This window comes from Bos indicus x Bos taurus, chromosome 1 (genome assembly GCF_003369695.1).
Source record: "Bos indicus x Bos taurus breed Angus x Brahman F1 hybrid chromosome 1, Bos_hybrid_MaternalHap_v2.0, whole genome shotgun sequence".
Lineage (NCBI taxonomy): Eukaryota > Metazoa > Chordata > Mammalia > Artiodactyla > Bovidae > Bos > Bos indicus x Bos taurus.
This window is the reverse complement of record NC_040076.1, coordinates 1,476,360-1,492,380: the sequence shown is the minus strand read 5'-3', so window position 1 is coordinate 1,492,380 and position 16,021 is coordinate 1,476,360. Positions and strand designations below refer to the sequence as shown.

The following is a 16,021-nucleotide window of genomic DNA, read 5'->3' as shown; positions in this document are numbered from 1 at the left end:
TGGTGGCTTCTCAAGAACACAGTTTGTCTTTCTGCTGTTCTGGCGGGTGGAATGGCTTCACTTGACTTCCTTGATTCACTCAACCATCCTTCTGTGGACCGTGTGATAATAATAAGCCCTGTGTGGGGGCCAGAAGGCGGGTGGGGCTAAATGAGGCTCAGCTGTTGGCATCCTGAGGGGGAGGGGGGGGTGGGGAATTTGTGGGGGCAAGCTGGTGGGTTCCAAGAGATGAGGGGACCCTCGGGCACACCAGGCAGAACCAGAAGGCGAGTCCAGTCCTGGAGCACTGCATTTGCCTTGCGGGGAATGGGGGCCCACGGGGCCTTCTTCGTTGAGTAGAAAACCGGCCCTGTGCACTGGCTTTGAGGACGTTTACCTGTGAACCTGGGAGGTGGCTGTGTCTTGGCTGTCCTTCTCCTGACTCTTAACGATGCACTCTACCATGTTTGGTCTTGTTTTCCAGAAATCGCACAGGTCATTGCCTCCTACACAGCTACGGGTCCTGAACAGCTTACCCTGGCCCCCGGTCAGCTGATCCTGATCCGGAAAAAGAACCCAGGTGGATGGTGGGAAGGAGAGCTACAGGTTAGTGTCTTTTCCATTGGTTTAAAATCCCCTGCCTAGATTTCAGCATGTAAGATTTTGAAGGGATGCTATTTCATGGCAAAGCGCAGATACCCCCACACTGTCTGAATCCTGCATTTGTGTAACAAGAGATGCCATGTTCTCTAAACCCAGTTTGTTCCTAAGCCTTGGGCAGCCAGGAACAGAAATGTGAGAGCTGAGGATTCTTTTGAAGATGTATGTGTATCTGCTGGATTCTTGAGTTGAGACAGTGAGTGGTGGGAAGGAGAGAGCTCGTGATGGAGAGTTTCATCCTTACTGTCACAGCAATACAGGAGCAGAGCTTCCCCTCCGCGGTGCTGTGAGGTGTGACGCCACAGTGGCCTGTGTAGTCACAGCCACATCTGTGTGGCACGACAGTTTTAGTTCTTCTGTGTGTGTGTGTGTCTGTGTGTCCGTTCTCAGTTCATCAGTCTGTCAAGGTAAACCTTGATCAGGAAGGCAAAGATCTACATTTTGGTGAAATAAATAAATACAGCACTTTCTGTGCATATGGGGCAGATTAAAATTAGAAACTAAAGTGCCAGAGAGTGAAGAGTGGGCTGGTGGGCTGAAAGAAAGGTATCTTGGCTGGAATAGAAGGTACAGCCTGGAATAGCCAAAGGCAGAACTTCCCCTGGGATCTCACTGGTGGGCAGCCATTAAAAAACCCGTCCAGCAGGGCGGACAAGATACAGTTTATTGGTTCAGTATTCCATTGAGGTCCTGGAATCCACTCCCCTCATCCTTTAAAAAATTTTTTTTGTTTTTTAAATTTACTGATTTTTTTTGGCTGTGCCACATAATTTGTGGGATCTTAGTTCCCCAAGCAGGGACTGAACCAGGGCCGTGGCAGTGAAAGCACTGTGTCCTAACCACTGGACTGCCAGGACTTCCCTCCCTCCCCTATTTAATGTCTCTTCCTTTGCTGGGTGGGGGAGGCCTTCCACAGACTTGTGGTGTCGTTTCCTGGAGAGAGCTGTTGCCTAGTGGCCTTCCTGTGCGTAGATGACTCCCCTGTTCTGAAGACTTACGGGGGTCCCCGTGGCCCTCCTCCTCAGCCTGCTCACAGGTGTGCCCTGTTGCCCTTCCATGCGTCTTGCCCATCTGGCTCTCAAAGTGACGTCTCTGCTCCAGCCGCGGTTGGTGATCTACTCTCCTGAAGACAAGCAGCAGCCTCAGACCCCAATTTCTTCCTGCTTTTGCCCAGAGCATCTCCCCACATGGTCCTTCCCGCCTCCTTCCTCAAGAGCTGGCCAGAACCCACTTCTTCCAGAAGCTTTCTGTGACCGTCCTACCCGAGGCGACATCTTCCCGTGAACCCTGGTGGCCCCTATGCCCGAGCTTCTCTTGACATTTAGTATTGATGCCAATACTATTACTTAGCTTCCCATGCATGTTTCTTCTTCATGTAGGTTATCAACTCTTTGAGGGCAGAAACCGTATTTTTTCATCCTCTCACTCCTAGTACCTTACGCGAAAGAGTCTTGAGAGGGTCCTTGCAGCCCTCAGTTGTCTGCCCAGGAGGGCTTCTGGTGCTCTCACCAGACTTTGTCTTCTGCGACTACACGGATGAAGAAATTGGGAACGTCATCTGGTGGTCCAATGGTTGACTCCGCACCTCCCCTGTAGGTGACACGGATTCAATCCCTGGTCAAGGAATTAAGATCCTGCACGCTAAGAGGCATGGCCAAAAAATAACAGAAATTATTTTTTAAAGAAAAATAGAAGTTGCCAGTGAGTTCTGTGTTCTGCCCTTGGGAAACTGCACAGATGCGGGAAATGGTGGTGTCTCTGTGAGCCCCACGGCAGTGTTTACCAGATAGATGAACGTGGGGGACCTTTTAAAGAAGTGGCTTCAACCATGGGTGGGTTCAGTGTGAAGATAAAAGCTTTAGTCCTTGAGCCAAGAGCATGAAGTCTATCAGACCACAAAGAAAGTAAAATCTGATCTACTTTCTAAAAGTAACCTAGAAGTATCCTTCACGACAGATTGCATCAGATAAGAGGGTAAGGGTGAGGTATGGAAAGCTTCCTTTTCTCTGAATTTTATTTTCTTATTTTGAGAGTAGGTTAGAGGGGAGGCGTGCGTGTGTGCCCTGTAAATTGTTTTGAACTCTCTGCTCATGGTGGTGTGCAGAAGGGTAGTTTTGACACTTATCATCCCTAATTAGAGTCTTTGTCCCTTAGAATTATGTCAGGATTACAAGTCTTGGTTCACCAACTTTATTATAAGTTCCTTCAAGTCACATACTATCCATTTCCAGCAACTCCCAGCATGTAAGCTCTCAATGAATGGATTTTGTGTTGAATTAGATTAAAGTGAAGGAGAAAGGACTGGCAGTGGGAAACATGACTCATCTGTCACACAGGCTTGATGGCTTTCGAAGGCAAGGTCAAGCTTAGCCCCCTTGTATCCTGCATATATCGCATGTCCATCATCTGGTATATGTACAGTTAATATCCGTAAGATCATAGATGCGAGTGTGAATCTTGGCTTGCCGTTGACTAGCCTGTAACATTGAGGTTATCGCTTAACTTTTCTGAGCCTTACTCTTTTTGTCTGAGAACTGGGAATAGTGAAAGTGGGACATGGGAAATGGAAATTGTAGTAGTAGTATTCTTCTGGAATTGTTGTGTAGGTACATGTATGATGTTTAACACAGGCCTAGCTCATAAGAAGCTCCCAGTACATGTTACTGCCATTATTATTATTATTATTCCTAAAATCCATATATAACATTGGCATAAACCATAATCTCTGCCCTACCTGAAATTGACATCTGAGAGCTGTTCAGCAAGCAGGGTTTTCTGTCCTGTAAGTGCTGCATTGTCCTCTGACTGTGACCCACACCATCGAGCTCGTAGGAAAATACTCCGGGCTTTGCCGACCAACGGCTGCCACAATTTGAATTTCAGCTGTGGTGTTTTCGTTTTGTAATGTAGCAATCCATAGAGTCTATTGATGTTATTCTGTTTTAGTTATGCGTAAGCTTGGCATACGGAGAAGGCGATGGCACCCCACTCCAGTACTCTTGCCTGGAAACTCCCATGGACAGAGGAGCCTGGTAGGCTGCAGTCCATGGGGTCTCTAAGAGTCGGACATGACTGAGCGACTTCACTTTCCCTTTTCACTTTCATGCATTGGAGAAGGAAATGGCAACCCACTCCAATGTTCTTGCCTGGAGAATCCCAGGGACGGGGGAGCCTGGTGGACTGCCGTCTATGGGGTCGCGCAGAGTCGGACACGACTGAAGCGACTTAGCAGCAGCAACAGCAAGCTTGGCATAAGCACAGCATGTTCAGAAGCAAACTACACCATGAAAGAGGATGAAGCTTTGAAACATTTTAATGTAATTTTTTTTATTATTAGGCACGTGGGAAAAAGCGCCAGATAGGCTGGTTTCCTGCTAATTACGTCAAACTTTTAAGCCCTGGGACAAGCAAAATCACTCCAACAGACCCACCGAAGCCAACAGCTTTCCCAACAGGTGAGCGGTTTACACTCTGCTCAGAAAATGGTCTGTGCTTCCTGGTAGCCCTCCTACTCAGTTCTCTTGTGGAGTGGCGAAAGTTGTCTTTCACATCGGCTGTAACCGCCTCTTGTACTTGGAGGGGCTGATACCCCACGAATGTGATATGGAATATGTTTTTCAAAAGGACCAAATATCTAAGCAGCTTTGCTGTGCTGGGTACAACAGACTCCTTGTTGGAACTGGCTTCCTAAAGGGGCCCTGAATGCTGTGCTATTGAAGCCAGATTTTTCTCTTGATTTCCTTCCAACTATTTAAATTGGGATTTGGGCTGGGGCGGCGGTGGGGGGTTGGGGGGAGACAAAAAGGGCCTCCTAAAAATAAATGGCCGGGGTCTAAATAGGTCAGGAGATTGAGCCGAGAGGCCACAGGGGTCTGTTGGTTGTCATGTGCTGCTCAGTAAAGACCGAAATAGCTCCCCTGTGACATTTCCTGTGAACAGAGGGGCTTCGCTTAATGGGCAGGATGTTATACACGCTCTCCTAAAGGGACCAAGAGGGAACAGAGGGCCCTGCAGCTGAGATGGTTGGCTATCTTCTGACTGAAGAGACCAAATTAGATGCTTCGGTAATGTGTGAGAGGGTGAGATAAGGGCAGCCAACTTCTGCTTGGGTCTTTAAGCCATTAATGGAATCTTGGGTGGTATTTGTGGAAACACAGGCTTTTCCTTCCAGAACCTTGTGGCTAAATGTCTGTGCTGTACATCCCCAGTGAAATCAGATCAAAACTTGGCAGCCTTTGCAAGAAATGAAAGGATTGGTCAACTTTGTGACTGATTGCTGACCCCAGCTGGGCCCCTGTGCTTGAGCCATGGCCTCTCTTGTAGGCAGAAGGGTGTGGTGCCCACTGGGTCTCCTCTCCCTTGGGGAGGCCTAGTGGCATGCCCTTCATCAGGTTGGTTAAAACCCACAGAAATTGTTTGCCAAGGGGATGGGATTAGCTGGAACATCGTTAAAGCCTGAGCCTGTATACAGGTTGGTCAGGAAAGATGAACAGGGGTAACACCTAACTAGGCAGACTTCTCTGAAGTGTAAAAATGTCAGGGAATAAAAGCTGTGTAACCTCCTGTAGGTTTGAGGGAAAATGAGAAAAGGAGAATTGTCCTTGAATGTGGAAATTGCTTCTTGGAGACAAGATTCTGAGACACAAAAGCACAGCAGAATAAGGCACTGGTTTTCCTTTTCACTGAGAGCTTCCCAGGTGGTGCTGGTGGTAAAGAGTCTGCCTGCCAACACAGGAGACGCAAGAGACAGGAGACGTGGGTTTGATCCCTGGGTCGGGAAGATGCCCTGGAGAAGGAAATGGCAACCCACTCCAGCGTTCTGGCCTGTAAAATCCCACAGACAGAGGAGTCTGGCAGGGCACAGTCCATGGGGTCGCAAAGAGTCGGACACAGCTGAGCACAAGAGTTGAACTTCTTGGAGGTCAGCTGGTAATCACCTTCCACCTTAAAAAAACAAACAGACAACAAAAAACAATCCAACAAAAAATCAGAAAAGGAAAAAAAGAGCTGGGTTCAAGTCCCCATGATCCCCAGCAGTGTGTGCAGATGGGCTAACATTCCGAGTCAGCATCCTGAAGGAACATCACCACCCTCAAACAGAAATGATTCCCTGGTAGCTCTCCCCTACCCCTGCCCGTTTTCTGCGGACAGCGGAACACATGCAAGAGGAAGACGGGATGGGAACTAAAGGTGAGGCCTGCCATTCTGCTGTTGTCTTGGTCTCCAGCCCTCCAGCTTCCTCCACTGCCCACACTTAGACAGAGCCCTCCGAGCCCTCCAGGTAGCTCTGCCCTCTTCGGGCAAGGACACAGTCGGGACACGGGAGGCCCGGAGAGCCTCAGGCAGCCCGCGCCCCCTCCCGCTCACCCGGCCTGTCTCCCGCAGTGTGCCAGGTGATCGGGATGTACGACTACACCGCGCAGAACGACGACGAGCTGGCCTTCAGCAAGGGCCAGGTCATCAATGTCCTCAACAAGGAGGACCCCGACTGGTGGAAGGGTGAAGTCCACGGGCAGGTGGGGCTCTTCCCGTCCAACTACGTGAAGTTGACCACGGACACGGACCCCAGCCAGCAATGTAAGTGCCCCGGCCGCCCGGTTGCCTCTCCTCTCTGGCGTCTCACGGTGAAACATGCAGCATTGCTCTGATTCTGCTGAGCTTTGTTTGCAGAACTTAGCTAGACCATTGCTGCATTCGCAACAGTCTCTTTGAAGACCTTCCTCATAATGCAAGACTTTTATCTCGTGGGGTTTTCGTTTTGTTGGTTTTTTTGTTTTTGGTTTTAAAAATCATTCCTTCTGTAGCATGTCCCCTCCCCCCTCCCCCGTCCCCCTTTTTCTTTTTTTTTTTTTCCTTTTTAATCATTTTGGCACCATGCTGTTTTACATGCCTGACTCATTTTCCTAGCTTGAATTTTGCTCATTGTTTTGTTTTGCTTATGTGTTGTTTTCCTCCTTTTTCTAGGAATCATATGTTGTCCACCCCCCCCTCAGGCTTGAAAGTCCTCAAAGAGACCCACTATCCCATATCACTGCCCCGAGGGATGATGGGAGATGCAGCCTTGATCATGTGACTTCCAGCATGATCACCTACTGCCTTCTGAGTAGAAGAACTCACTGCAGAGCAGTTTACCTCATTTTACCTTAGTTGCATGTGATGACAATGTTGAGTTATTACTTGCAGAGATAGAAGCAAAAAATTACAAAAATACACAGGGTAGTGGGTCCTTTTGTGGCTTTCCTAGTGACTCAAATTGACTTCCCCCCACCTTTGCACAGGTGCTTTCAATAGTTTTCAAATTATTTTTCAATAAATCTTTTAGCCTTTTAATAAAAAAAAAAAAAATGAATGACTTCTTTGCTATTTTGGTTTTGCAAAAAGACCCACTATCAAGGAATGCTGCATGTGCTATTAAAAAAATGTTTCCAAATGTCCATAAATCTGAGACTTGATGTATTTTTTGTTTTTCATTCTGTCCAGTGTTATCAACTAAATTGTGTAGTTTGGGTTTGTTGCCCCCTACTGTAGAAGTACAGAGGAGTTCAGTATATCTGTTTTAAAGACGTGTAGAATGAGGCCAATTAAACAGAAGGTGTTTTGTGCTTGTTTGTGTGTATCAGATGTACCTTGCTGAGCATGTAATAATACATCCTGTACATATGAAATTAGTTCTTTCCATGGCAAAAGCTATTACCTTGTATGATGCTCTAATCACATTGCATTAATTTTATTTTGCACAGTGACCTTGTAGCCCCATGAGAAAGCATGTGTGTTTTTGTTCGGTCTCAGATTTATCTGGTTGAGTTGGTGTTTTCTGTTTGGGGTTTTTAATTTTGCATATTTTCATACCATAAATCCGTAGACGATACCTTTGAGGTTGTCACGGTCAACAGTATCTACAGTCTCGCCTTAGTCTCTGTTACACCAAGTTTTATTCCAGTGACTTCATGGAATGACGATTTCAAACAAGTAATTTTCTTGACAAGAAAGAATGTATAGGAGTCTCCCTGCAATTAATTTCCAATGTTTACATTTTTTAACTAGACTGTGGAATTTCTACAGGTTAATATGAAATGGAGCTCATGGTCCGTTGATGTGTTGGATGTTGTAGCTGAAGCCATGTGTGTCTTTTAAACACTAGTTGGAAGCTCTCAATAAAAACGCCGTTGCTGACAGCACAGAAAACGGGGCGGGGGGCAGGGAGCCTCAAGCACAACCTAGCGGTTCTACTAATGACTTTTTAACAGTAGTGATCTTCTGTTTTACGTCTGTCCCCTTGGGGACTCTGTGCTGGCATTGTGTAGCGGTCCTTCTCCACTCACACGGTGCCGAGAACGAGGACACCGCCTCGTTCGCTGGCGCGTCAGTATTTTCATGGATATGAATGTAAAATATATAAATATATAAACCTGCGGCTTTAACAACTGTAATACAACCTTTTGAATTAGTTATGTGTATAGATAATTAAATTCTTCATATAAAAGTTAGACGGAAATGTCTCTGTGTTCTTGATGTTGGAAGGTGGCAGTGGTGATGGGGAACCAGCCAGACTAGACCTAAGCAGGTGGCCTGCTGCCCACGTGTCCATTATGATACAGATGCCATGGGGACCCTCGCTCTTACCCTGCTACCTGCCCCTCCCTGATCAACATGCAGACAGGTACCCTACCTAATACTGATTTTGAAGAATAGAACTCCCGGGACTTTCCTGGTGGTCCAGTGGTTAAGACATCACACTGCCACTGCAAGGGGCAGGCGTTCGATCCCTGGTCAGGGAACTAAGGTCCTGCACGCTGCATGGTGCAGCCAAAAATAGGGGAAAAAAGATGGCAATTCAGCTTTGAGCTTAACTCTCTCATCGGGCTTTCATATGTGCTATTGATACATTGACAGGTGAGCGATGTGACTCAGAGAACCACACATTTGCCCAAAAGGTGTATCACAAAAGGGTCTGTTGAGCTGACAGATGTAAGTACATCCTGAAACTTTCACATCTTCCATGCCATTGTTTGCCATCTGTATCTGCCTTGCAAACTCCAGTTGAATTTGCAGAAACAGACGGGTGTACACCCTGATGAAACTGTTGGCTACGACAGACCACGGCTTGAATCCGTTCAGGAACCTCGCTTATTGGTCCTCCCCTGCCATTCAGTGGAAAAGTGAGTTCCTTCATCAGTTCAGCAAATAGTTGCGGGGAGAGACTTACCAGGTGTGGACGCTGCTCTGGGTTCTGGGGCAGAGAGTGCCGCTCCATCAGTGAAGACTGGGTCCCTGTCCTCATGGAGTTCACTTTCTAATGGGAGGAACAAGCAGAAAACCAAACTGCTGCATACATGTATGTACATAAATATATGAGGGGTGTGTGTGTGTGTGTGAGAGAAGCTGATGCATTCTGTGCCAGGACAGCTAACGGGTGCCAGGTGACCCTGAGGAGGACATCCAAAGCCAACGTTCGGGAAGGGCAGCTGCAGGGAGAGATCAGGGAACCCTTCCAGAAAGAAGGGAGACCTAAGGATGAGAAGGAGCCAGATGAAGCTGGGAAGAGAAGGGGCTGTTTGAGGCAGAAGTGTCATACAGGGGCCCCAAGGTGCAGGGAGAGATCCCCATCACTGCCCCCCACCCCACCCTCTTGGTCAGCAAAGCCCTGTCTCTTGTCCAGGACCACCTGCTCCCACCCCCCACCCCGCCCCCTTCACCCGAATAAGTCAGTGTTTCCAGCTTTGAGTTTTGGCTAGCAGAGATGCAATTGTCAAGGTGGGTAATCCACGATAATACTCTCCACAACTCTCTCTCTCCATCCCCCTGTCTGTAGATCAACCCTCTTAGGCTGTGTTGACACAGGTTTGTCTCCAGGAATCTTGCTCTTTCCCCCTCACAGATCATGCAGTTTGCATTTGATCATAGTGTCCTTCTGACCCTGGGCTTCTCAACCAGAGGGAAGGAAGATGACAGCCTCTGGTGGGTAGAGGCGGGGTTGCTGCTGAAGATCCTGCAATGCACAGGATGACCCCCACAGCGGACGTGGTCCCGTGTCACCAGTACCAGGGCTGAGACAGCCTGGTCTCTCATCCCTCTGGCTGCTGTGGGCAATATTCCCCTGGTTGCTCTGGGTGAATATTTTTACGACTGAACTCTAGGTACAGTTTTGCCCCAGAGGCACATGGACACATGAGAGGGCCTTCGTTTTGCCATTCTGACTTGCTTTTCTGTGTCTGGCTGCCTCTGCTGTGCAGAGCAGAACCCATAGGGCTGAAGGTGGCCACGTGGCCCACGCTCCAGGCTGCCTCTGCTTAAAACGATGTCTGGGAGAAGCCAGTCTAAAGGAAGGATTCATTCCCTTGTAAGGTTACAGAGCTGTATGTCATTGCATGTCCACTCTGTTCTGGGAGAAAAAAGGGCAGGCCCAGATTCCCTACCAAGTGGTAACTGGTCCTCTGCAATTCCTCTCAAACTGAGCAGGATTACTATGGCAACAGCACATCATCGGTAGGGTAAAACTAACCTCTCTTACAGCGGTCTAGACCCAGCTCACGTTCCCTGTTAGCGGGTGAACAGACAAATGCTTGGTGAGTTCTTTTCTGGTTGAGAGGATGAGACAGTTAAACAGCCTCATCAACTCAATGGACATGAATCTGAGCAAACTCCAGGAGATCATGAAAGACAGGGAAGCCTGGCATGCTTTAGTCCATGGGGTCACAGAGTCGGACATGACTTAATGACTGAACAACAACCACAACCACCTTCTCGGGTGCCACCAGAAGAAAAACCTGCTAACCCTTGTTTAGGAAGCCCATCGAAGCGGTTTACCCATATGAAACATTTGCCAGTATTCTTCTTACCTATAAAACAGCGATTGCATGTGACTCAACCTAGTACACTCATACAACCAGGCATGCTGTAGGGCAGGTGCTCAAGAAAGCCTGTTGAATGGGTGGGTCCGGGGATTAGTGAAACAGGAAAGCGCTGAGTTCAGGTTCTCATACAATCCATCCCCGCTGGAGAGGAGACCATGCTGTGTCTGCCTTCCCTTTTAGGCGTGAGCTTCCCCAGAGCAAGTCTCCTTGGCAGGTGCTGTTCCTGAAGCCGCTCCATCAGTGGTCAGTGAAGGAGGCTGAGGACCAGGGATGCTGGGGCATTGCCTGGTCTCCGTGCCAGCCCCAGTCTCAGCTGGGGAACGGGCCTGACACTCAGTCAGTCCTGCTTCCTGGAGGAGTGAACATCACTTCTGAAGGACAGTGAATATTCATTTTCCCTTCTAGCAAAGTGATAAGTTAATCCTATTCATTCTTTTTCATTCCCAAAATACCCAAGAGAATTTTTTATGGAAACTGCATGGAATGCCAGCGGTTCCAGAACTGTCCAGAAAAATAGCCCTTTCTTAGAAATGTTTGATGTTTTGGATCTGGTAGGCTAGAGAAACATAATAAAGTCAAGGATCACAACAGCTCCATGTGAATATCTCATTGCAGCCAGGCCTCTGTTGGGGCTTTCTTTAAGAAAACGCCACACATAAAAAGCGGACTTCCAGAATATTTTCCTGGGTGTGTGGCAATTCCATTTCAGAAGTTTCCGTTGCCTCTTAAGAAGGTTCTGTTCTTTGAATTGAAAACTCAGGCATTTTTTTAAAGATAATATAACTTCAGTCACAAAAATTTGTGTTGTTTATAGAAGATGAGAATCAGCCATAAAATTGTTGTGTCAATACAACTTCCTGTTAAGCATGCTACAGTGTTATTTTGGAGAAGGCAATCGCACCCCACTCCAGTACTCTTGCCTGGACAATCCTATGGACGGAGGAGCCTGGTAGGCTGCAGTCCATGGGGTCTCTAAGAGTCGGACACAACTGAGCGGCTTCACTTTCACTTTTCACTTTCATGCATTGGAGAAGGAAATGGCAACCCACTCCAGTGTTCTTGCCTGGAGAATCCCAGGGACCGGGGAGCCTGGTGGGCTGCCGTCTATGGGGTCGCACAGAGTTGGACACGACTGAAGCGCCTTAGCAGCAGCAGCAGCAATGTTATTTTATGTTGTCAACAGGCTGGATGTGTGTGTGTGTGTGTGACAGACCCAGAGAGACTGTGATTTAAACGCCCACATCAGTAGCTTGGTCACAGTGCCACCAGCAAGCAGACAAGTATAACTCTATCAAAGATTCTGGTAGAGGCTGACAGCTGCTGTTCCCACATCTGCTTGGCACATAGTGTCAGAGCCTCAAAAGAGGAAGTGTCCCTTCCTTTTGACCCAGCCCATCATGTTGAAAGGTTGCTGCTGCGAGCCCTGTGTTGAGCTAGGATTCATGACTTCTGGAGGAGAGGATTTTGATCCAGGGTCAGAGACAAGGCTTGACTACTTGGAGCTTTTTGTGTAGCAAAGTTTTGTTAAAGTGTAATAGAGATAGGGAAAGCTTCTGACATAGACGTCAGAAGGGGACAGAAAGAGTGCCCCCTTGCTAGTTTTTAGCAAGGTGTTTTATGTCTGTTAGAAAGCTATTAATCAGATAAGAGAGACACCTCAAGGCTGAGGGAGTTTCACCAGGCCCCTCCACAATAGGCAATTTTGAGATAGGATGGCACGAGACGTGTCATTCCCCACCCTGGCCATAAAACAACTGACAGGAATACTGGTTTGTTGAGCCATTAGCAGCCCAAGGTTTGAGAAAAGAAAAAAAGGTTAGTCTTAGGCAGAACCATTTTGAAGAAAGGCAAATTGCAAAGCAAATACATAGTTTCATTAAGAAAAACATTTCCATAAGAAAAGTACATTGGTTAGCTCAAGGCAGAACCAGATGTCCTTAACACAGAATTAAAAGAAGCCTCTTTTCATCTTGTGTAGAGAAGGGAAAAAAAAAAAAACATCTGCCACGTGCAGTTTATTACCGCCTGCCACTTGGGAACCTCTGGCCTTCCTGCCTGTTACCCTCTCAGTGCTTTTAAAAATGAGAGCATCTTCTAGATGTAGCTTCTCCTAACAGACCCAGGAGGAGGAGCTGCCATTGTTCATGGAGGATGCTATGCCACTCAGTATCGCGTAACGTGACTCCGCTTACAAGGCCCAAGCTGTCCTTTCCCCCCTCGGGCCCTGCCCCATGCTTTCATGCACACCAGTCCACTCTGTTGCAGTCCCGGCTCCCCTCACAGGAAGGGGCCAGGGTGGTGGCAGGTAGATTAGTTGGTGAGGCTGGAATCTTGGAGAGCACTGGGCATCCAGCCTGCAGTTTGTAGCTGAGGGCGCTGAGGGTCCGGGAGCTGTAGTGACATTCTCAAAGGCAGCTCCCGGATTTGCCTTCTGCTCCTCTCTCACGGGGTGATTTTGAGAAAGCAGCCCATCTCTGCCAGGGCCTCAGAGCCGCCTGCCTTCTCTTCATCAGGGGCTGCATCTGTGGAAAGACGGAGAACCAGTTCCCCTTCCCCTTGCGTGGTCCTCCCCTGGCTGGGGCTCCGTGGGAGGGAAGGATTCGAACCCCTTCAACACACAGGCTCGAGATGCCACTGGCTTCTTCAGCCTTTAGTCCTTCTCACCCCAACCGCAGGCGGATTTTCCAAAGACAGCCTTGCCCTCCTTGCTCTGTGCCCAGCCTAGCTTCTCAATTTTCATTCCTTGGCTGCCGTATATAATAACACAACTTATCTACAATATTAATGTAATATTTGGCTCCATTTCTTTTAAAATTTTGGAAAACTTGCTTTTCTTTCCTTTTCTTTTCTCTTGGCTGCGCTGTGCGGCTTAGGGGATCTTAGTTCCCCAAACAGGGATTGAAACAGTCTACAGCAATGAAAGCACTGAGTCCTAACCACTGGTTGTAATTGTTTAGTCACTAAGTCGTGTCCGACTCTTTTGCGACCCCATGGACTATAGCCCACGAGGCTCCTCTGTCCATGGGATTTCCCAGGCTAGAATACTGGCGTGGGTTGCCATTTCCTTCTCGAGGGAATCTTCCTGACTCATTGGCAGGTGGGTTCTCTACCATTGAGCCACCCTAACCACGCACCATCAGGGGATTCCCTGGAATGTTTTATTTTCCTCTGGGGAGTAGTAGAGGGGAGCATGAGGGAGCCACATAACTGTATCCTGGGCCCTTTTAGAGGCTAGGAAGCAGGACAAGATGGCAGGACAGCGCGTGTTTGAATCCCAGCTCTGCCTCTTACGGGTTGTGTGGTCACGGTCAGATTACTTAGTCCTCTTTGTGCTTCAGTTTCCTCGTGTCCAGATGGAAAGATCACAGTAGCACCTAGCAGATATTAAGCTCCCGATAGATATTAGCCTTGTTGTTACCGTTGCTGGGAGAAGAGGCATTTGTGCCTGGTTGGTGAGAATCACGGAATGCATTTAACTGACTTCCTGCTTTCTTGCATTCAACTCAGGCAGCCTATAGATTGTGTGCATTTTAAGACTTTTCGGAAAACATGCTTTTGCAGATGGGGATTTCAGAGAGCTTGGACAGCTTCCCCGAAAACTGTCAGACTGCCTCATTCACGTGTGTGCAGAGCGGGGGCCCCCTCTGTGTCAGTGGGAGGCCCACCCATGTCGAAGCCAGCAGCTTTTTAGCTTTTTTTTTTTTTCTCGACACCTTCCCATGCTCTCTAAACGTGCAGGGACACCCAGGCCCTGGGCCCCAGCCTCAGCAGCCCTCCTAGCAGAGGGGGAGAAGCTGCCCCGGATTTCACACGGCTGGTTGGTAGCGGGGAGGCCAACAGAGCCCGTGGAATGCATGCGGCTTTCAAATGTCACATCTGTGGGCTTGGTTGGCAAGCCCAGGCGGCGCACCACAATAAACCTGTCACACAGGCATTGAGTCACTGGGTCCTTTATTTCTCATCCCTGCGTTCTGCGGCCTTGTGTTCTCTTGCCAGCAGAGACTGGAACGTTTGGCCCCCAAACATGCCAGAAGCTCGATGTTTTTTTTAAAGCAACCATGCGGCTTGGCTAAGGAACGTGTGTCCCTAGGGGGTGCTTCCCCACGGTACCGTCTCCTGAGCAGCCGCCCCCAGCACGCTTGAAGACAGGAAGTTAATTCCCTCCTGCCTCCCTGTGTTTCTCAGGATCCGGATCTTTGGGCCTGGGAACCTCTGCCCTGCTCACTGACCCTCCGGCCTCAGCAGCAGAGGCGCAGCTAGAAGACCTTCTCTGCCTCCTCTCTGGGGCGTTACCTTGGAGTCCTGAGGCCCCCATGAGAAGAACCCCAAAGTCTGAATCCTCCGCTGGTGTGATCTCTGGCAGTAACCTTCCCCCTACCCGCGCCCCATCGTCAAGGGGCAGAAGGACATCTGTCTGTCCCCTCCCTCCCCACCCACCTCCTGACTGCTGTATCAAAGGCTCAGGACGCCACCCTTGAGACAAGCCTGCCTGCGATCTCTAGCAGACAGGTCCTCTCCTGCTGCTCCTTCCTGGGGAATATTGGCTGAGGAATACAGATCCAGGTGATGAGACTGGGCTCAGCAGAACCCCAGCAGACGAGGCACCTGTGCTCCTGAAGCTTGCAGGAGTGGGAGGAGGAGCAGACTCGTTTCAGAATCATTGCAGTCGGTGGTGGCTGAAATGGGCTGCGTGTGCCGGAGGGCCAGGGTTGGAGCACGTGGCTTCTCTGAAGAGGCGACAGGTGGCGGAAGATCAGAGGGCATGGAGGGCCGGCATGCAAGCCTTAAGGGCGAGCGCAATCTAAGCCCCAGGAATGGCAGGTGCAAAGGCCCTGAGGGCTGATGGATTTCTCCTGCTCCTTTCATAAAGACACACAAGTCTTCTACTTGGTACCTGCTCCCTGCTTCCCGTCTTCCAGCCTCTTCTGCATACCACAGGCAGAGAGTTATTTTGAGAACCTAACAACTGGAGTCACCCCAACGGTCCAGTAGTTAAGTATCCACCTCACAATGTAGGGGATGTGTGTTCAATCCCTTGAGGAACTGAGATCTCACATGCTTCGGAGCAACTAAGCCCACATGTTGCAACGACTGAGCTAGTGCACTCCGGAGCCGAGGCGCTGCGACTAGAGAGTCCAGATCCAGCAGTGAAAACTCCTGCATGACGCAACGAGGACCAGAGGCAGCCAAATAAATAAGTAAATGTTAGGACACACATATGCATGCAACTATTTTTGCTTAAAATTGTCCAGGGGTGTCCTAGTGCTCCTGGGATGACGTCCTAAATCTTGCATTTGATCTGTGAGGCCCTGCTTGATCCTACTTCCTTCTCCCACCCATGTGAGGCCCTCACCTGGCCCAACTCTCTCCTCGTTTCAGTTCAGTTCAGTTCAGTCGCTCAGTCGAGTCCGGCTCTTTGTGACCCCATGGACTGCAGCACGCCAGGCCTCCCTGTCCATCACCAACTCCTGGAGTCCACCCAAACTCATGTCCATTGAGTCGGTGATGCCATCCAACCATCTCATCCT

General features: G+C 49.0%; 1 protein-coding gene across 10 annotated transcripts in view; it reads left to right on the top strand.

Moving 5' to 3' along the window:
• Positions 1-16,021, top strand: part of ITSN1 (intersectin 1) — a 246,746-nt gene that overhangs the window by 182,172 nt on the left and 48,553 nt on the right. For 7 of the 10 annotated variants that reach the window (XM_027557093.1, XM_027556377.1, XM_027553336.1 and 4 more), the window contains 3 exons: positions 464-585; positions 3,977-4,094; positions 6,025-6,216. In XM_027557093.1, coding sequence (XP_027412894.1) covers positions 464-585; positions 3,977-4,094; positions 6,025-6,216 — 432 coding nt within the window. Of the gene's footprint in view, positions 1-463; positions 586-3,976; positions 4,095-6,024; positions 6,217-6,603; positions 8,127-16,021 lie in introns of those variants that run through there. The other 3 variants (XM_027559431.1, XM_027558559.1, XM_027560256.1) reach the window with 1 other exon arrangement.